Source organism: Ornithodoros turicata, chromosome 4, assembly GCF_037126465.1.
Source record: "Ornithodoros turicata isolate Travis chromosome 4, ASM3712646v1, whole genome shotgun sequence".
Classification (NCBI taxonomy): domain Eukaryota; kingdom Metazoa; phylum Arthropoda; class Arachnida; order Ixodida; family Argasidae; genus Ornithodoros; species Ornithodoros turicata.
In genome coordinates, this window is record NC_088204.1 from 48429345 (window position 1) to 48451214 (window position 21870).

The following is a 21870-nucleotide window of genomic DNA, read 5'->3' on the forward strand; positions in this document are numbered from 1 at the left end:
CAAGCCGCTCACGTGACAGGGAGAGGAGACCTCTGCCGTCTCGAGTCGAGGTGTGCATTTGGCACCGATCTTGCGTTCCACTCACAATAAACCCTACCTACTCGGTTTGTTGCAAAATCTGTGCTTAGTGCCACGTATTCTTTCGTGGCAGCTAAATCTGTGCTTGCTGTCATGTATCCTTTGGTGGCATCATGGATGCTCAGGACCTGCCCTCGCTACAAAAGCTATGCCACTCTGGTGTTTTCACTGTCAGAACAAGAGAGAGGAAGTTGCCCGTATGGACAAAGTTTCATGACAGCAGTTTTCGTTAAAATTTTGTTTTTTTTCTGTCCTGTTTTGTTCTGACGGGAAATAAAGCTTAATTCCCAGAAAATTGGCTAAGTATTATCGAGCCCAGAAACTAAACCATCTCTGCGTCCCGTGGGAGACATGGATTTTGCGGGTCGGATGCGGATGTAGAAGTTGGTCGCCATTGCGGATCGCATGCATTGTGTGCGGATGCGAATGTCAAAAAGTTCATCCGCGCTGGTCTTTAATTGGAGCATGTTTTCTTCCTGATACAGTGCTTGGGCAATTGGCATGCATGCACCCATGTATTGCTTAAAGCTATTACATGCTTTCCGATGCAACAGGAAGTGTGTGTCGTCCATGTCTGTAGCCTGCCTCGGCTAATTCTCACTGCTTCTGTTGTGTGTGTCTGTTTGTATGTTCCAGCTTCAAACAATTACTTACCATCAGGTGTGTACCTGGTCATGCGAGTGAACACCACCACAACAACTAGATGTGCAATCATTAAAGAGTGCCGAGGCCACTGCAAACGCTGTAGTGCTAGCCCACAAATATGTCCGTGACTGATGGAGAACGATGCTACAATAACTGTGACAACCACAGAAGACTTTCATAACGTAAAAGCGCTAAAACCAGGACGAACACAGACACACACCACATCGAGCGCTCACTTTCAACAACTTTACTGACATGTCACATGGAAGGTGTATATTCATTGCAACAGGAACTCCCTTTCCCTTTCAGATATCAAAATACTTTCCGAGCTACCACACGTGTTGCCCGCTTTCTTGATCAGGCAAGCCTCCCAGATCTCTCGATCTCTCTGCTTTTTATATCTCCCTCTTACCTCTGTTTTATCAAAAATGCCACCACAGCCGCACTTCCTTGTGTGTATATACAAGTTACCTTGTTTACTATTTTTACAATTTTTATGTTCTTTTACGCGTGTGTTCAGACATCTCCCTGTTTGTCCTATGTATCTCTTCCCACAACTTAATGGAATCTCATACACCACTTCTTGTGCACATGGTACCTGAGCTTTCACATGCCTAACTGTACAACCTATTCTTTTATCTCTGTTAATAACTGCAGGTAGAGACGATGTTCGGGTAGTGTGTGGGCGCAATAAAAAACTGTCGTCTCTTTTTTATTGCGCCCACACACTACCCGAACATCGTCTCTACCTGCTGTTATTAACAGAGATAAAAGAATAGATTGTACAGTTAGGCATGTGGAAGCTCAGGTACCATGTGCACAAGAAGTGGTGTATGAGATTCCATTAAGTTGTGGGAAGAGATACATAGGACAAACAGGGAGATGTCTGAACACACGCCTAAAAGAACATAAAAATTGTAAAAATAGTAAACAAGGTAACTTGTATATACACACAAGGGAGTGCGGCTGTGATGGAATTTTTGATAAAACAGAGGTAAAAGGGAGATATAAAAAGCAGAGAGATCGAGAGATCTGGGAGGCTTGCCTGATCAAGAAAGCAGGCAACACGTGTGGTAGCTCGGAAAGTATTTCGATATTTGAAAGGATAGGGAGTTCCTGTTGCAATGAATATAAGCACCTTCCATGTGACATGTCAGTAAAGTTGTTGAAAGTGAGCGCTCGATGTGGTGTGTGTCTGTGTTCGTCCTGGTTTTAGCGCTTTTACGTTATGAAAGTCTATCACCAACAAGCCCAAAGGGATGTTTTAACGAACCACAGAAGAATGTATGTTACTGCCATACTTGGGTTGCTTTTTGATGTCCCTGATGAACAGAGGAAGGAGAATGAAGAGGGCAACATATCCTTGAGTCTAGAACTAGAAAGGTAGAACGAAGGAGACAGGTGGTAAAGACACTATCAGGGGGAGACTGTTTTGGCCGATTCCATCAAGAATAACAGGCCTAATGAGGCAATTTTTGATGGGTAAAAACATAAAATCATGCATTCTGCAGTAATAAAAATCCAAATTTTTAGTGGGGTATTTTTCAACAAAGTTTCAACCCCACTTTTCATTAGCCAAAGCTGTGCCACACAGGGCACATTGATTCAACTGTGTTACAACAATAAAATTGTGAAGGAATGCAATGCGACATGCCCATACGTGTGACCCTTTATTAAATCTCTCTTTATAAAAACATCCATAGTAAGTGTCTATCAATAAACACATGGCCTTTGCTGATTTCGAGAAAATGGCTAGAGCGCTACAAATCTGCATCCGGCCGATAGCACTGGTACTTTGATCCCTTAAGTAATCACAATAAATACGATATAAGGCACTTTAAATCAGTGTATGCTTGAACAATTTCCTACTTTAATCACATTTCTAATATATTGAAGCAATGTGGAATGCCTATAACATGCACACTGACAAGAGGTGATGTATCTCTTCCATATCAAATGTCAGTTTACAAAGTGATCCTCGATAACAGAAATATACATATGTACTGATCTTGCTGTACATGGTTGCTCTGTTCAATCACAGAGCAACAATATTCTGATGTAACAATTTTTCTTTTTTTTAACATAATAAGATGTCACTAGTGTGTTCTCGTTCAATGTCTGCCTTACTATCCTGATTTCCCACAAATGGGCTATTATGAGACTCACCATAAAGCTGCTTTGATCAGTTACCAACCACATGATTCAGTCATCTTCATACCACACTTTTACACAACAGGACAAATGTATATTGCAATTGTCCAGGGTATTCCAGCATATTGCTGACTGCAAAGCAGAGTTTCCAAATGTTGAGCTTGTGAGAAGAAACAAGGTTGAAATGTCACCGGTTGCTCGATGTTCCAGGAATTAGGTTAGAAACTGTGGGCTGCATTTTCTCCCATAGACGTCCGAGCTGGAGTAAGTATACAAATGTGAGCAAAATTAAAAGTTGATCCTCTCCAGTTTGACTGGGAGTTTCAAAAATGACTGACAATATTTTAGAGGGGCACTCAAGCACCAAAATTTCTCCTTGCAGAATGAGAGACATTAACGCAAAAGCAACGGGAGTCAACGTTTTGTCGTTTGTGATTTATGAGTGAGGGAACATGCAATTTATGCTTTCCCTCTCTTTCTCAAGAAGCCCAACAACCTCTCACTAGTCTGTCCAATAACGACAGCTCGAGGGGACCAATCCGAGGCCCATCCGCATTGTTGGGCATCTTTAGAAGGACATGTGCTTCCTCTCTGTCTCACTCATAAATAACGCAAATGGATGAATCCCCGATGTCAAGCATTGTTCATACCGTGTCGAGACATTTTTGCACTTTAGTGTCCCTTTAAATCAAATGTACACAAATGCAAATGATTTAGATAAATCAATGCAAAAACTATATCAAACGAGACAACCCCGAATAAACTCATTCATACTGAATGCAGGGGTTTGACAGCTGAAACAGGTTTTGCAGTACTTTTTGGAGCAGAAAAATCTGCATTATGGAGCAATGCGGGAACAGAAAAATCTATACAAAATATAAAGCAAGCCATTGTTTGTTGGAGAACAATAATTAGAGCATCACAGTCACACATTAAAGCAAAAGTGTAACTACGCAAAAATGGTGTATTGCAGGAAAACCTTTCCAAAATTAAGGGACGCACATCTAGAAACATTAAGCTTAGCCGTCTTATGCATTTCCTTGTTCTGTTCCCATAGTATTCCAAGCATGTATTGAGAGCTGTAGTTTACTCCATGGAGGTACGAAACTAAGGAGATGCCCTAAGTGCCTCTCCCAATGCAAGCGAGCGTGCTGTGACCCGCGCATGGCATTGTGGTTAGTTTCCCCACACACGTGACCCATAAACGTCACGGCAAGACGTCATAAAGCTAGGCGTCCTCCATCTCCGCAGCGTATCTTACCCGAATACAGAGACGAACTGCGGCCGAATAACTTGTTTCTGCTTTCATAACATCTTTGGAGTTAGAAGTTATCACACCCGTTGAAAGACAAGATAGATCCTCTCAGTGTGGAAGCAATGGATCACTAAATCGCTAGAAGACATACGTATGTCATCGTGACATTGCCTGGCTTTCTCTTCCGTTTTGCTCAACTTTTGCTGTGATCTATCACGCGGCAAATGTTGAAACAACCCATAACCTTCAAAGTATTGTGCAAATGGACTCCTTGAAGGTGAGACGTTTGCTGAAGATGAGGTTTGCTAAACTTCCAAGCCTCCGCGCAGACCGCCATAACGCCGAAACGTGGGGATCACGTGACCGGGCAACTAGATGGGCGTGGTATTGCCAGGAGCGACCACTAGAGGGGTCCCACGGCCCTCCGATCTTATAGCCCTCTCCTTAGTTTCTTACCTCCATGGTTTACTCAGGCGGAAGTGTGCCACCATGTTGTACCTTGTCGAGGTCTTTGTCTGAGTTTGAATGTAAAAATAAAATAATATATATTAAAAAAAATCACTTCTTCCGCAATGGTGTGCAGGACCTGGAGACGAGACACAAAGTAAAAGACTTCCTCCTGGTAACCTGATAATTGAAAATCGGTTACTCAGTACAGTCGCTTACTCATTCTTTCTCTCCCTTCCAGCATTGTGTTGTTTCGTGGGTCGTTATTATAAAACACAGGCACATTTTGTAACGGCTTTCTTGCAATCTTCAACTCTCAGCGCTATTGCCTGTACGTCTAGGAGAGTCCTCGAAACTTTTTAAAAATTTCCCTCTCTTTTTTTACAACAAATTTCACGCACAGTAAAATGCTTAGGAGGAGGCATGACGTACGAAGGTAGGTACATGTCCGGTACAGACTCTACAGTTTGGCACCCTGAGGAAGCTGCTCTCCTTGCGGGCAGTCAGGGCGATAGGCAGCACCGGCGAGAGACAGGGGTTAGCCTGGGAGGGAGCCCCGGGGGCTGCCCAACCCAAGACCCGATGTGTGTCAGACACAGGTAATATAAACAAGAAATATTATAGGCTATGTTACCAAGCCCTGAGCGGACAAAGTGAGCAGACTTGGTCCCTCATATCTGCCTACTACTGAGAGCCTTGAGGTAATGTGGAAAACAAAATATAGAAGGCGAAGCTTAAAAAGTTTGAGGACTAAGAAGTTTGCGTGTTAGACTAAAGCCTCAGATGCTCGAACCCCATCTTGCATATCACCAGTATGTTACCCGTTACAAGTCCTTCTGAGAAGTGTTGTGGAACCGGTGGCAATGTCTCAAAGCCTTGTGACCATACAGTATAGAATGGATAAGTTTTGCGTTTCGTGCAGCAAAAAAGATTAGAGAAACAGCCAGAACTCCCATTTACGTACTGTTCTTGCAGATGAAACTGATTTATTCACTTTGTTTTTGCACTTTCAGAGCTGCAGATGAAGAAAAATCAATAATTTATAGTGCCTATAATATCGTTGTCATTTTTAGTGCCTAAATCAGGAATTTTAGAGCCTCTTATAGGAGCCAAAAACAAGGATTTTCCGCGTCTAAAAGTCTGGGCTCTAGTGATCAGTTGCCTCCTTACTTGGCTAGTCTCTTCTGTTCATCTACTATCATGTGCTCAGCACATCTCAGCTCTGTCAAGATGCTTACTTATAAAATATTTGTGAACCTGCGCTGCAGTCTTTTCCTGTTGGGTGGTGAATATATAAACTCTGTTTGGCAACACTCTGCGGTTCTCTCCCTCTCCCTCTCGGGCGTTCCAAGTGGCGCGGCCGTAGACTTTTTCGTTATGTGTGTAATCCAGTTACATCCTATAAAATAAAGTTTGTTACCGAACGTAACAAAACTGGCGACGAGGATGGGATGAAGAAGGACTGGAAACCTTGGTTTTTGTCGGAGCATCTGCGTAGGACAGCTGGAAACATGACCAGGGCGACACAACCCCTAGTCAGCACCCCCGTTCGACGCTTCGCAAGAGGTTTGGGTGAACTACGTAGAACGTCTCAAAGCGTATTTCGATGCAAATAGCGTGAGTGACGCGACAAAAGAAAGATCCATTCTCATATCCGGTCTCAAGCCTGAAACTTATGCCCGTCTGAGAAGCCTGGTAGCACCAAAGAAGCCGTCGGAAGAGACCTACGACGCCATAGTTAAGACCCTCACGCAGCATTTGAACCCGGAGCCTTCGGAAATCTATGAAACTCGGATTCAGAATGTCGGTGAGGGAGTTGCTGACTATTTGGCCGAACTGAGGAAAATCGCAGACTATTGCGGTTACGGAACGGCGTTGGAAAGAAACCTACGTGACAGGTTCGTCATTCGCCTGCGGGAAAAGGGAGTGCAGCGTAGTTCGCTCGCAAAGCCAAAAAGTTTGACGTTGAAAGAGGCTCCCGAGACAGCGCTGGCGGCAGAGCTGGCAATGAGGAATGCAGATCTACTGCTGAGCCCGAGCAACGCGCGGGCCTCGACAGTAGCAGATAACACATTCGATAACACAGTTCGACTGGGCGAACTGTGTTATCGAACAGGGATCAGTTCGATCAACTGGTACCAGTTGGCCCAACTGGTTTCTGGCTGGTCCGAGTCTCAACTGGTACCAGTTGGCCCAACTGGTTTCTAACGTAAACGCACTAAAGCCAAAGGTACGACGCAAGAAGTCAAAACCGAGTCAAGGCTCCAGAAGAGAGACACCTTGTGTACGTTGTGGGGCGACAAACCACTCACCTCCGGATTGTCCACGCAAGAAATCCGCGTGTTACAAGTGTAACAAACAGGGACATTTGGCAAGCCAGTGTCGTAGTGATTGGTCAACACCGAAAGCAAAAACGCAGACAAATGTGCTTCTTGATCAGCAGCTGGACGATCTCTACCTATACACGGTACACAGCTCTCAGCCAGCAAGGGATGCAACCTATGCAACCCTTGATTGGGGTGGAGTGGAGATCTCCATGCAAGTGGATACAGGTTCACCAGTTTGCATCATTCCTAAAGAGATGTATCAGCAATGGTCAAGAATGTGGTCACCGCTGCAAAAGACAAATCGTCGGTTGCACTGCTACACAGGGGAACTGCCATTATTGGGTGTTTTAGAATTGGCAGTAAGGTACCAAGGCAGAGAGGTAGCAGGCCACCTGTATATTGCGAAGTGCACGGGACCCTCACTTTGTGGTAGAGACATCATTCGACAGTTAGGACTGCTCAAAGAAACTATAGCCAGCATAGAGCTGCAGAGAGATCCTCACATCCAGCAAATGGTGGCTGACCTCAAGAGGGAGTTCAAAGACCTTTTTCAGCCCGGAACTGGACTGATGAAGGGTCCCCCGGCACACATCAACTTGAAGAAGGATGCAACCCCAAGGTTCTTCAAAGCTCGTTCGCTACCATATGCATTCCGTGAAAGAGTGGCAGAAGAACTGGACAGATTATGCAGGGAGGAGATTCTCTCGCCCATTGCACATAGCGATTGGGCCACTCCGGTGGTACCGGTCCTAAAGGGAGATGGCAGTTTAAGATTGTGTGGGGATTTTAAGATCACATTGAACGCTGTATGTGAAGTAGACCAATACCCTCTGCCCAAGGTAGAAGACCTGTTTGCATCCCTCAAGGATGGCTACTGGTTCACTAAATTAGACCTAAAGGAGGCCTACTGCCATGTGGCACTGGATGAAGAGTCCAAAAAGTTGACCGTGTTAAATACACATAAAGGACTTTTCGTCTACAATTGTTTGCCTTACGGAGTGGCATCGGCACCTGCCATTTTTCAGAGGAAGATGGAGACCATACTGAAAAACATTCCTGGGACACAGGTGTTTTTGGATGACATTTTGGTGGCAGAACACCAAGAAGAGTTTGGCACTACCTTGAGGAAAGTGCTTCAGGCACTCAGAGAAAATGGCATCAGACTTCGTGAGGACAAGTGTTTGTTTGGTGAGCCAGGAGTCCAGTACTTGGGGCACCGCATAGACAGAGAGGGACTCCACCCTTGTGAAAAGAAGATGGAGGCCATAATGCAGGCCCCAGAGCCGAAAGACCTCCAGCAGCTTCGTTCGTTTTTGGGGTTGATTTCTTATTACAGAAGTTTTTTGCCAAACATGGCAACAGTATTGGCCCCCTTAAACAAACTCCTACGGAAGGACACCGTATGGCATTGGGGAAAAGAGCAAAGACAAGCATTCAACAAAGTGAAGGAGATTTTGAAAAACTCAAGTCTCCTAGTTCACTATGACCCCGACAAAGAACTTATTTTGGAATGTGATGCGTCATCAGAAGGTTTAGGAGCTGTGCTCTCACACCTCATAGATGGAGTGGAACGACCAGTGGCTTTCCGTTCAAGAACCCTCAGTAGTGCCGAGAGAAACTACTCTCAACTGGAGCGAGAAGCTTTGGCTCTTGTGTTCGCAGTCACAAAGCTGCGAGACTACTTACTGGGATGATCGTTTATTTTAAAAACTGACCATGAGCCCTTAGTGGGGTTGTTCAAAGAGAACAGAGCAGTTCCGGCTGTAGCAGCTGCACGCATCCAGAGGTGGGCTTTAATTTTAGGAGCCCTTAGGTACAAGATTCAGTACAAACCGGGACAACAAAATGGAAATGCAGATGCCCTAAGCCGGCTGCCAACAAGGTCAGTGGAGGAAGCAGACATATCCAGCACTGAGCAAAGTTTTGGCGACTAAGATTTTGGATTGCAGTCCAGTATCAAGACATCAGCTAGAGGAACTCTCTAGGAAGGATACCACCTTAGAAGATGTACGTCAAGACATTCAACACGGCTGGCCAAAAAAAGTAAAAGGAAACACGTTGCAGCCATTTTGGCGTCATCGTCAGGCTCTCACAACAGATGGGGGACTTATCCGGCTAGGAAATCGAGTGGTCATTCCTCAAAAGGCAAGGAAAGCATTCTTGTCAGAACTGCATGACACACATCTCGGAATAAACTCTACAAAAGCACTAGCAAGGACACTCATGTGGTGGCCAGGGATTGACACAGACGTAGAGCAGTTACTGCACAACTGTGAAGTATGCTAACAGGCAGCACCAATGCCGTCAGCAAAAGAACCACTCAGTTGGCCAGCGACCACACAGCCTTGGACACGCATCCATGTGGATTATGCAGGCCCTGTGGAAGGCAAAATGATCCTTGTAGTGGTAGACAGCTACTTAGGATGGATAGAGGCTATTCCATCATCATCGGCATCAGCAGCTGCAAAGTGGAACATCTGCGCACAGTTTTTGCACGTTTCGGACTGCCAGCATGTTTAGTGTCTGACAATGGCACATGTTTTACGGGAGAAGAGTTCCAAGAGTTCACAAGGAAAAACGGTATTAGACACATTCGCACGGCACCATACAAGCCACAATCAAATGGTTTAGTTGAAAGGGCTGTACGCTTAGTAAAGGGGCGTTTGAAGAAAATGGGAGAAGGTGGAAGCTTTAATACAAGACTGGCAGGATGGCTTCAACTGTACCGAAAAACGCCTTCAGGACAAAGAACCAAATCACCGGCAGACCTTCTGCTCTCTTACCAGCCAAGAACACATTTAGAGATGGCTATGATAAAGGTGCCTCAGTTTTCCTCGACAGGAGAGCAAGATAGATACCAAGTTGGGGACAAGGTCTTTTGCCAAAATTTTGGGGTAGGGCCACGCTGGCTGTCAGGAGAAGTGGTGACTACAGAAGGACAAAGACTTATTCAGGTTCGGACAGAGTGGTGTGTGTTAAGAAGGCACCACGACCAGCTTCGCAAACGTCACCAAAATAAACAGGGTGACAGTTCAGTAGAGCTCAGGAGGAGTGCAGTCCAGGACCTTTTCTGGGATTGGCCCCAAAAACACCCAACAGAAATACAGACTGCAGACGAGACCACAGGCACAGAGAAGTCAAGACCTCAACGGACCCGTCGGCCACCCACAAGACTCAACCTGTAAAGTTTTCTCTTAAGTGTGGGGGAGTGTTGTGTGGCGAATATATAAACTCTGTTTGGCAACACTGTGCAGCTCTCTCTCTCTCGGGCATTCCAAGTGGCGCGGCGGTTGACTTTTTCGTTATGTGTGTAATCCAGTTACATCCTATAAAATAAAGTTTGTTACCGAATGTAACATTTCCCAAATTAATTTTTTTCTAGTTAATTTCAATGGCAATTAAAATAAATTATTTAAATAGGGATTATTCAAATCAGCCCACAATTGGTGCAACTAGCTGTAATCTTACACACACATTGTGCTTCATACATGATGTGTTCAATCGTTGAAGCATTTCAACTGCATTTTCTTTCCATATCTTGATGCATCCAGCAGCACACAGAGTTATAAACATTATTTTATGGGAGTGCAGAAATTACACTTCACATTATATGTGGACCATTGTGCTTTTGGGATTGATGCTTTTGAAAATCATGGGTCAGGAAGCAAAAATATGGTTTTATTTCAGGAGCTCTAAAATATGGTAAAATGACGAAATACCGAGCTGAAACAGGTGGATGATTGGCCTAGTTGGTACAAATTCATAACAGACGAGGACACAGACCAGACATGGTGCTAACTTCCAACTGAACATTTATTAGAAATTCGAAAAAACAACAAGTCCCTAGTTCACGGAGGAAAACCAGTTCTTTCTTCGATGCTATTGACGGGGTGCTGACACACGTAGGGCCTAATCTCCTGATTTCTTCGGCCTCGATAATTTCTTTAGTGTGTATGTCACAATTAAGGCCACCCGTTTTCCGCGACGCGAAAATGGGTGGCCAAAAATCTTCGGAACAGGCTTCCAGAACTCTTCGCTAAGCGTCAGTCGGCACTCAAAGGCATGTTCAGCGGCGCCACTGTATCAGTCGTCATCGACGAAATGACAGACGATCGAGCGAAAACCGTTGTGAACGTACTGTTCTTAAGGCATCATCAACTGGTGACTCTTTGCAGCCAGTCCTTGTGGACGTGACGTTCACAAATGAGGTAAACGCCGCAGTAATCGGCCGGATCGTCGTCAAGGTACTCACGACGTAACCGCGCCATATATGAAGAAAGCATTTCGCGAATACGTGTACATCCAACGACTGTGCTCCAACGCCGTCCATGTGACGTGTGTCACGCATGGTGTCAATCTGACCATGTACAAATCATTTCCCTCCGTGGATAAGTACATTGGGGAAATGAACAAGGCTTTTCAACTTTCGAGCAGAAACTGCACACTGTTCAAGGCTCATCTGCAAAATGTGGTGTGGAAAACCACCAGGGTGCCACCAGTCCCTGTGAAGACCAGATGGAGTTCATGGATTGAGGCTGTAGAGCTCCACTCTGAGTACTTTGAGCACTACCCCTCTCTTTTGCAATAAGTACAAGAAAGGTATGGGGATGTTGCTGGAGTAGACAGTTTAGTTTCCATGATGCAAGAAATATATACAGCACTGAAGTACACTGCTCGGTGTATTGCCATTTTTGGCAAAAAGGTGGCCAGCCTTTCGAAGGCTGCAGAAGGTCAGCAAGTGGCTTCACATGAGGTTTACAATGGCTTGTTTGCACTCTGGGGCTACCTTAAAGCAGCATCTTTGGAAAATTACGTAGCCCTTATGAGGCAAAAGGGTGTGCAAGATGATGAAGCTGGTTATGTAGGAGAACAAATAACAAGCGGAAGGTGCCAGGCTGCCCGCAAAGCACAAGAGCTCTTGGAAAAAAGTGACACCTGTAAATTTTTCAAGAGTATGAGGGCCATAGGCCCACTGCAACTAAAGTCAATGTCACATGAACTTTGTGACTATGAGAACATCCCAGGCATAGGAAGAGATGCTGGAAACCTTGCAGCTGAGTGGTTGCTGTATATCAACACTGCAAAAGACTGCAAGTCTTCTGACCGTGACCTGGCCCCATCTGTCTCGAAGCAAGTCGACCCACCACCACAGCCCTTTGACATCATTGGCTTTTGGAATGGCATGAAAACACTGACGCTGGCATCAACTGCAGTCAAGTACCTGTGTGTACCCATAAACTCTGTTGATGCAGAGAGATCATTCAGCAGATACAAGATGATTGTCAGTGATAAACGTCATTCTCTGTCAGATGAGAATACGAAGTACCATCTCATGCTTTGCCACAACAGCTTTTTAATGCTGTAGCTTTTTTCTGTATCTTGGGGGCCCAATAAAGAGGATTCTGCTTGAACTCAACGCTGTTGAGCATGCGCCGCGGAAAAACGCAGAATTCATGATCCCCTGCCGCAGAATTTAGGATCTGCTGCAGCAGGAAATGTGTGGCCTCAGTCACGATGCCTCCCTACTATACAGCTATCAGGAAAAATAAGTTGGCATCTGCACATGCTACAATGATGAGCCAGCTATCCCCCCTTTTGTTAACATTGTTTCAATGCTTACGTAATCTGTCACTGATGCATCTCCCTGTCTGCCCTATATACGAGGGGTGTTAAAGTCAAACCGGGACTTTTCATTTTTCGCAAAAGTAAAATGAACTTACAGGCGAGAAATTAGTTTTATTTCTCAATGTAACCTCCTGCTGCACTAATGCACTTGTCCCAGCGTTTCACGAGGGCTTGGATGCCAGCAGCGCAGAAATCCTTACTGGTGCGTAGCAGCCATGATCGGACTGCATTCTTGACCTCGTCATCGCAGCTGAAGTAGCGGCCCCCAAGGAACGCCTTCAGTGGCCCGAAGAGAGGGAAATCGCTGGGGGCGAGGTCTGGACTGTAAGGGGGATGTGGCAGCAACTCCCAGCCAAGTTCTTGTAACGTGCGTGTCGTCAGATGCGCGGTATGCGGGCGTGCATTGTCCTGTAGGAGAAGGACTCCTTTGGTGATGAGGCCTGGCCGCTTTTGCTTCAGCGCGTGGTGCACATCCCAGAGAACCTGGCAGTAATATGCACTACTGATGGTGGGCAGAAAATCAACATGAACAACGCCAGCCTTGTCCCAGAAAACCGTGGCCATGACCTTAGCCGCAGACGGGGTGCTTCGGAACTTCTTGGGAGCTGGTGAGCCCGGATGCTTCCACTGTTTTGATGCTCGTTTAGACTCAGGAGTGAAATGGTGCACCCAAGTTTCATCGCACGTAATGACCGAATCAAGGAACATCTGTCCTTCGGTGTCGAAACTGTACCTTAGCTCTTGGGAGATTTCCAGTCTTCTCTGCCGGTCAAACACTAAGAGCTGCCTCGGGACCCAACGGGCACTAACTTTCCGAAACTGGAGGTGTTCATGAATGACAGTGTTCAACGTTCCCACAGAAGGGTCCGTCTTTCGAGCCAGTTCGAGACATGTTATCCGTCGGTCCTTGAGGATCAGGCAGTACACTAGTTGGATGTTCTCAGGAACTCAGGGACACTGGGCTCTGAGCCGCCCCAGCCGGGATCGTCCTGCACCGATGTACGGCCGTCTCAGAACCGTTTGCACCACTCAAATGCTTTGCTGCGGCTAAGTGTATCCTGGCCATACTGAGCCTGATGTCTTCTGTGAATTTCAGATGACTTTACGCCTTCATTCATGAGAAACTTCGACTATCCTTGACTTTGCTGACCAAGAGCGAGGGAGGCTCCGCCCCCAAATGGCGCGCCAATAGGAGGACTCGGGAGGCGGAGCGCTGCGGCCTCTGCTCGGGATATGTGAGCCGCTGTCGTCTGCTTCTTCCGGTAGAGCTACGACATTGAAGCCTCTGCTCTCGCGTAAGACATGGCGCAACATTGGCGCTCGGTAAGGGCACGTGTGGTCACCATACTTTGAGCCTCGACCTTGAGACTGGCCGGTAACCTAAATTCCGATGACGCGGCGATAGCAAACCATAGTGCGTAGTTTTGACGATTATGCTTCATGGATATGTCATTACATTACCAAATTTGTGGCCAGTTCGACGTTTCGCTCCGCTCTTTTGCGTAAACATTGTCTCAGCTCATGAAGAAATATTTGTTCTACTCCTCGCACTGAAATAAATCATTTAAAATAATTGTACTGTGTGTCTCTTTTTTTTTTAAGTAGTTATGCAAGTATGTAAAAGGGAAAGAAATGTTGCTGCTTGTTCTACTCCTCGCACTGAAATAAATCATTTACAATTGTACTGTTTGTGTGTCTTTTTCTTTCTTTTTGTAAGTAGTTACGGAAGTATGTAAGAAGGAAAGAAATGTTGCTGCTTGTTCTACTCCTCACACTGAACTAAATCCTTTGAAATAATTATACGCTGTTTCTTTTTACCCTTTTTGTAAGTAGTTACCGAAGAAAATAATTGTACTGTGTGTGTGTGTGTCTTTCGTTTTTGTAAGTACAGAAGTACGTAAAAAGGAAAGAAATGTTGCTGATTGCTCTACTTTTTGCACTGAAATAAATCATTTGAAATAATTGTACTGTGTGTGTCTTTTTCGTTTTGTAAGTAGTTACGGAAGAAACTGTTTCGTTTTTGTAAGGGATTCCGGGATCGAACGTCGTTTGGTCGAAAGCTGTCGCGGAATATTTGGACGAAAGCCATTTAATCGAACACCGTTTGACCGAAACGGCAGCGGTCATGAAACAGAACACACAGACAACGTGACAAGATTAAGAAGCAATTCCCCAAGGCCCTGATACCTTCTGCATATTTCCTGCAGATATGTTCGAAAAACGCAGCGAACCACATGTCTCACGTTAGCGTGGGCGTAGGAAAAAATTCTCCCAGTTTGCGGAGCATTTTACCAAGTGAAATGTTTGGGCGTACTTTTAGCAATACGCTGAGACAGTATCAGCCACGAGGACATGAGAGTGGACCTAAACGTCTAATTTTACTTTCAAAGCTCCTGCAAACGCAGTTTCAGCAAATGCAAATAAATAGCGAAAAAAAAAAAAAAAAAGGCACATCATCGGATCGCCTTCTGGGTGCGAAAAAGTGGATTAGGATGAGGAATGTGTTTATGGGCAAGCGGATGACACAGAGTGAAATATTCCTTGGGATAACAGCATTTAGAACTGAAGATTTCTTTTGTTGTTTTCTTCTTTTTTGTTTCATCAACGCTCCAAGCGAACGAATAAAAGAATCGATCGAACAACTGCTGCCGTCTCGATCAAACAGTGTTTGATCAAATGCCTTTCGACCAAATGTCCCGCGTTCGATCAAACAGCTTTCGACCAAACGACGTTCGATCAAATGTCCTGGAACCCTTACAAAAAGGAAACACACACACAGTGCACAATTATTTTTTTCCATTACTACTGACAAAAAGAAAAAAAAGACACACACCCACAGTACAATTATTTTCTTCCGTAACTACTTACAAAAAGGGAAAAAAAGAAACAGAGTATAATTATTTCAAAGGATTTAGATGAGTGTGAGGAGTAGAACAAGCAGCAACATTTCTTTCCTTTTTACGTACTTCTGACAAATTTTTGAGATATCCGAACTCAGTCCCAAAAATGCTTCGAGATAAGTGGTGCCAAGTGCATGATAAACAATGAATTTAATCCCGTGATGCCGGAAACCTTGGAATTATCTGATATTTTGAGATACAGTCGAGCCCGCATATATCGAACTCGAAGGGGATCGCAAAATAGTTCGACATATCCATAATTCAACGTATCAGGTGCGCTGAATTCACGGCAACTTAAGCACCAGCGAGCGACACTAACCCCCACTGCCTCGGTGATAGAAAAGTCGAAAGTAGAGAAAACACTTTATTTCACAACAAAAAAATCTGTCACCTTAGCTTGTGTCTTGTTGTGGGCCAGGAAGTTAAGCACACGCATCTCAATTTTTTCAAGATGCTCCATGTTTGTAAGGCCGGAGCCTTCCATGTCCACACAGCAGCAACGAATCACTTGGAACGCCGAAATGAGCTCAGTAGCTGTCGGCAATGGTTATGGTTCTTCGTTGTCGGTGCTATCCCCTCCATCGGCACCGGCAATGTTGGCCACGAAGTCTGCATCAGTGAGTTCTGACACAGCTTCCGCAGCATCGTCGACACCGGCATAGTCCGTCGCACTCACAGACGGGGCAACGACGCCCGGAAACACCGAGAGTTGTCGAAGCGTTGCGTCCAAACAACTCACATCATCATCGTCCTCCATCACAGCACACACATTCTCGGTGGCCGCAACTAGTCCTGCTTTTCCGAAGCAGTTTACGGTGGTGCTTTGTTATACATCAGCCCATGCTCCTGCTATCATTTGCATTGCACCGAGCAGATCAACTTTCAGTTCCAGGCCCACTCTACGGTTCACGAGGAACCTCTGCACAAGTCGTCGCCTGTATGCCACCTTGAATGCTTTTATGACTCCCTGGTCAAGAGGCTGCAATTTCGACGTGGTGTTGCGTGGCAGGAACTTGACCATAATGTTCTTCAGCTTCACAGAGGTACTATGCGCTGAACAATTGTCCAGAAGTAGACAAATCTTGTGGCCAGACCTGGCTAGCTGCGCGTCCCATTCCTTTAGCCATTCGACGAAAATGTCCCGCGTCATCCACGCTTTCTTGTTAAATCCTGGCAGGCTTTTGCAGTTCTTTAGGCAATGTGGCGATTTACTTTTGCCAATCACAAACGGCCGTAGCTTCACTGATCCATCCATATTCGCAGCAAGAAGGATGGAGACACACACTTTGCTCATTTTCCCTCCGTGGCACGTGCTGCCCTGTAAATCCAGCGTCTTGTTGGGAAGCATTTGCCAGAAGAGTGCTGTCTCATCAGCATTAAAGATGACTGCCGGAGAAAACGCTGCAAAAATTTCTGGCCACTCTTCTGCCAGCCACTTCTCTATATCACCGTTGTTGGCGCACTCACTTTCGCCAGACACAGCTTTTCCGACAATTCCATACCGGTATTTGAAGCGCTGCAGCCAGCCGGAACCACCACGAAAGTTGTGCTCTTCAAACATCATGGCGAAACATTTTGCTTTTTCCATTAACAATTGGTCGTCCACCGGAATGTTCCACGAGCGGATGTCCAAAAACCAACTGTACAAAGCTTTTTCGACTTTATCGTAGACTGGAGCACATACACTGCAAGCTCCGGAACGATTCTGTTCCGATGCCTTCACTTTTATCCCTGCCTTGTTCTTGAGAATTGTACTCAACGTGCTTCGGGGAATGCAGAATGCATCTGCTACGGACGATTTCTTCTCACCATATTCGACCTGTCGTATGATCTGCAGCTTTGCCGAAAAGTCCACATCTTTTTCTCTTCTTGACATCCATGCTCGAACCACGAGGTCCTTTGTTGTGCCACACTTCGCCTTCTCACATACTCCACGCCAGCACCACAGGGCTGGAAGGATGAGTTGGCAGAGTTGCTTGCACACGGAGGAGAGGAGATGAGGGGCTCAAAAAGCCTTATCATTGGTTGCTTTACGTCACACTGCACTATGGGCGCCTCCTCTCCTCCTTTCTTCTGTGTCGTCCAAGCAGCCCTTCCCTCCCACCCTCTGCTCCGACGACGCGAGATTGCCGGCACAAGCACTTGGAACAGGCCACCTTTTCAGAAGCTTGATGTTCGATGTATCGGGTGTCCGAGGTACGGAAGTTCGATAAAGCCGAAACTCTGTGCTATACTTTACATGCAATTTTCAAGGGGATATGTTTACTGTTCGATATACACAATAATTCTAAATATGTGGGTTCGAAATATGCGGGTTCGATTGTATGCGAGTTCGAGGTAACGGGTGCTTAATGTACTTAGTGCACTCCAGTTTTGGGCTAACATCTAGAAGGCAGCAAGCACAGGTGCAGAGAGGACACATCGAAATCTTCCTTTTGCAATCAATTGTGTGATTAGTAAATTAGTAAATTGATTGGTATGCACTTCCCAAAGGGTGGGGGGTGGGGAGGCAGAAGATATGGTATGTTCCTGAAAGGCAAATTTTGCAATCTCAAGCAGGTATACTGCACTATATTAGCCCTGATATCATCTGTGCTGATTCAAGTTCTTCTTTTCTTGCAGAAATTGTCTGTGTTGTTCCCCTCAAATGATGAACAAATGAACTCAAATCCGGCATGTGTGTCACTGATCAAGGTAAACAAAGAGAAAGGACTCGCTGCAGATACTTATAATGGTATTAGCCTACCTTTGCATGCCCTTCAGTTTGTAAGCGCACCACGGCCTGCAGGATGGCAACCAGCACATCAGTATGAGCATACACTAACTGACTCTCCAAGTGCACGCAATGAAGGGAGAACTGTGTGCGGTGCTCCAGCTGCTGTGCTTGCTTCATTGGGTCCCCCTTCAATGATGCAAAAGAACTTAATTACTAACAATTACGAGCCAAAATTCAGCTTCTGAAAGGCTGCATCTGAATGCTCACATATCAGATGCAGTTGCTACAAGCTGTACTTCTATCGCTATTTCAAGGATGAGTCCCATCCAAACTGCAAGGGTGTTGTAATTCAAAGCTAGGCATGCTGTACCACAAAATGTCTCTCTCTGGAACCTTCATTAATGTTGTGCCAAAGAAAAACATGTCCCCATTTGCTTACTGGCTTCAGAGGTCTTCAACCCATTATAGTTCAGCTTGAACTTTTAAAAATATCCTCTAAGCAAGCACTCTAAAGAAACTCAAGTGGAGTGCAGATATATATTTATTTATTTATTTGGATAATACTGCCTAGTCATCAGTTAAGGGCCAAGGCAGAGAGAGCACAATGCGCAACACAGGGACACAGCATCAATTTGGCTCAGACAGAGCCTAACATAACGAAAATAGTACAAGAAAACAAGTGATTGCCTAATTCAACATGCTTAGTTGGTCAATAACTGCTCCAATAATTGTTCCATTCGCGAGTAGTGCGAGGAAAAAAGAACAATTGAACAACTGCTTTCTGCAACGAAACTCACTGATGAGGTTAGCGTGTTTCTGCCTGGTGGTATGACTCTCGTTGAATTTAAGTTAGTCGTCGAATTTAAGACCGCTTTTAGCATGTACAATATTATGAAAAAAATCAAGACGCCTTACTTGTCTGCGGAAGGCTAAAGGTAACAGGTCTGATGCTTCATACAACCACGGTCCTTTGATACTCTCTCTGGTCACGAAACTCCGCCGGAAAGTTAGCCTAGGGACCGGAGCTGCCGCGCGGCGGCGCGCGCGTAAGCAGCAGGTGGTGACGGTCGCGTCTGGCGCATCCTAGCCATATGTTCGCGCGTGGGCTGAGCTGGCCGTTTTGGGTGGTTTTGGGCACAACAAACCAACTAATGTTGTTCAACGTTTTTGAATTTTGTTTTATTTTACACGTGCACGGGTGTGCAGCGATATATAGCTCTCTGAGCAGTATAATCGGCTGCGGACGGAGGAGAACTTTCAGCGAGAAATGGCTTTCACATACAGATGTCCAAATGGGACTGATCGCAAATTTGCAGCGGCGCTTTGTCACTTAAAAACGCTGTGTTTAGGCAGTTATCTCATCGACAAGCTTTACTGTAAGTGTTTCGATCGCGTTTAATGTCTGAAAAAATGAAGACTCCACCTGCGCTACAGCAATGAACCCAATCATCATTTATTGCAAATTTACTATTTTATGTAGCAGAACTCCACAATACTGCTATTGCAACGTGTTTCCCACACCATGGAGGCTTTAATTAACTACATTTTATGATTGTATTATACATTTTATTATTCGCGAAACAACAGTGATCACAATCAGCGGCACTGGCAATGAGGACTTTATATCACAGAACATCAGTGGCAGTGAGTGACTGGGCTTTACATAATCAATTATGATAATCGTCAAAAACAATGTTCCAGGGCAACTCATGAAATGACCAAATGCCTTACGGCCTTGAATGGCCAGACTTATTTGCACTGTTCACGGACAATGGTGAATCTTTCCTGCCACCTGCAGCAGGGCGTGATCTGGGTGTAGCCAGGTTAAGCTTCTTGTTTGTTTGTTTTTTGTTTTTTTTATGGCAAAGAAGTGCAGCCGACATCTAACAAAAATTAAGCTCTTCGGTTGTTTTCTGGATTTAGTGCGCACTGCATCCAACGCTAGGACCCGGACATATAGATATGTGAGGTACATGTGACACCTTGAAGGTTGCACAGACCTGTGCGAACTTTCTCAGCAGGGTGTACTGCTTCTATTGTGTGTCCCACAGCTTCCGCTTCATTCGGTCAAGTTCTGCTTTTATGCACACATGTGAATCAGTCCGACAGGAATTGTTGCAAGTTTTACTGCAGGCTAGAAAAAAAGAATTAGTGAATGCGTGTTATTATGGCCTCTTGTTGGCTGCTTTGCATTCATATGTTACAACAGAGAAGTCTCAAAGGGCTTCTATGAATAGTAACGCACATTCTACTCTAATGCGCATAGCTGTCTGTCTTGAACGCAGAGTTCTCCTGTTCCAACGTCAATGAGAGGCGCCGAGCTTCTACCACCACAACTCATCAGCGGTTTCGCTGCTGGCAGCCTCGTCGTTGCGCAACTTTTAGGTTTTGGGGTTCTCTAGTATTGCGGACACCCGTCAAAAATTCGTGGCACGCCCTCAGGACGCAGCTTTGACCTGTCGCGAGGCATGGTGATATTCTCTTTGCTTGCGGTGTCATTCAGAGCTTCGCGTGTCACGAGGAATTCGTCCGCTCTGACAATGTCGGACGTGTCAAACTGCTTCTCGCACACACATGTCCACTTTGACTCAAAGCTGAAACGCGAGTCCTCTTTCTGAGGTATCGAACGCGTCCACTTGTCTCGCTTGATGGCATCAGTCGGTAACGCGAAAAATGATACCTTTTCACCAGAATTATCATATCCTGAGCGAAACGCTGGGATACAACACGTCTGCGGCATGCATAGATTAGCCGAAATCTATTCACAGTCTAAGGATGCACATGGATTTCAGGAAGAAGCGTCTACACTGGTCGAAACGCAGGCAAAAGAAGGGGCATTTACCCGTATCAGCTAGCGTTTTCTCCCCAAGAAGCGACGTGCGCGCCTCCGCGCGGCGGCGGTTCTCCCTAGGCCAACCTGACCTATTGTTCTCCGGCGGAGTTTCGTGACCAGAGAGAGTATCAATGGACCGTGATACAACGATGTGACCGAAATATCTCTCCCGTACGAATTATATACAAAACACAAGGCTTTTTTCTGGACAGATTCCAGACAATCAATTAGGACTTGGGTAAATGGGTCCCACAAAATGTCGGCATATTCTAGAAGTGGACGTATTAAAGTTTTGTATGCTGTCAGTTTAGTCGCAGAAGTACAATGACGCATATTTCTTTTTAGGAACCAGAGCTGGCGTGACACTTTGGCAACAATAGATCAACATGCGCTGTCAATATTCAGCTGCTAAAAGCAATTAAGAACTTGAGAAAATCCACTGCACTGCAAAAAGCCTATGACCGTAACACACTATTCCAAATCACGTTATTGCACAAGGTTTCTACAAAAAATTGACAGCCGAAAATCATTTACTGAGCGAAGCATGCCCGGTGAAATTTGCATTTGTGGAACTTTTGGCTCTGCCTTTATTGCGACGAAGGGGAAAGAGTGAAACAGTTTTATTTTGATGGAAGCCTTGTCGCGCAACCCGCCTGGCGAGTGATGACAGACACGTTGATAAGGGCAAAAGAGCGTGCTTTCCTTTATTCTTGAACATGAGAGACGGTATCTGGATGGAGCCAACAGTTCCGCAAACGTAAGTATGAGCGAGCACACTTCACCCAGCGACTGATTTTCAGCTGTCAAATTTTCGTCGAAATCTTGTGAAAACCCCGTGACTTTGATTGGAATAGTGTGTTATGGCCATAGGCTTCAGAATTCAGGAAGAAAAA

At 45.4% G+C, this 21870-nt stretch overlaps 1 protein-coding gene across 2 annotated transcripts in view; it reads right to left on the reverse strand.

Annotated features, from left to right (window-relative positions):
• Window positions 1-2380: 2380 nt before the first annotated feature.
• The window catches only part of LOC135391506 (sorting nexin-8-like), an 88873-nt gene continuing 69383 nt past the window's right edge, over window positions 2381-21870 (reverse strand). Inside the window, exons 12-13 of one of the 2 annotated variants that reach the window (XM_064621772.1) lie at window positions 18175-18330; window positions 2381-3133 (exon numbers count right to left, since the gene is read on the reverse strand). In XM_064621772.1, coding sequence (XP_064477842.1) covers window positions 3062-3133; window positions 18175-18330 — 228 coding nt within the window. In that variant the 3' untranslated portion in view covers window positions 2381-3061. Of the gene's footprint in view, window positions 3134-18174; window positions 18331-20176; window positions 20279-21870 lie in introns of those variants that run through there. The other variant, XM_064621773.1, reaches the window with a different exon arrangement.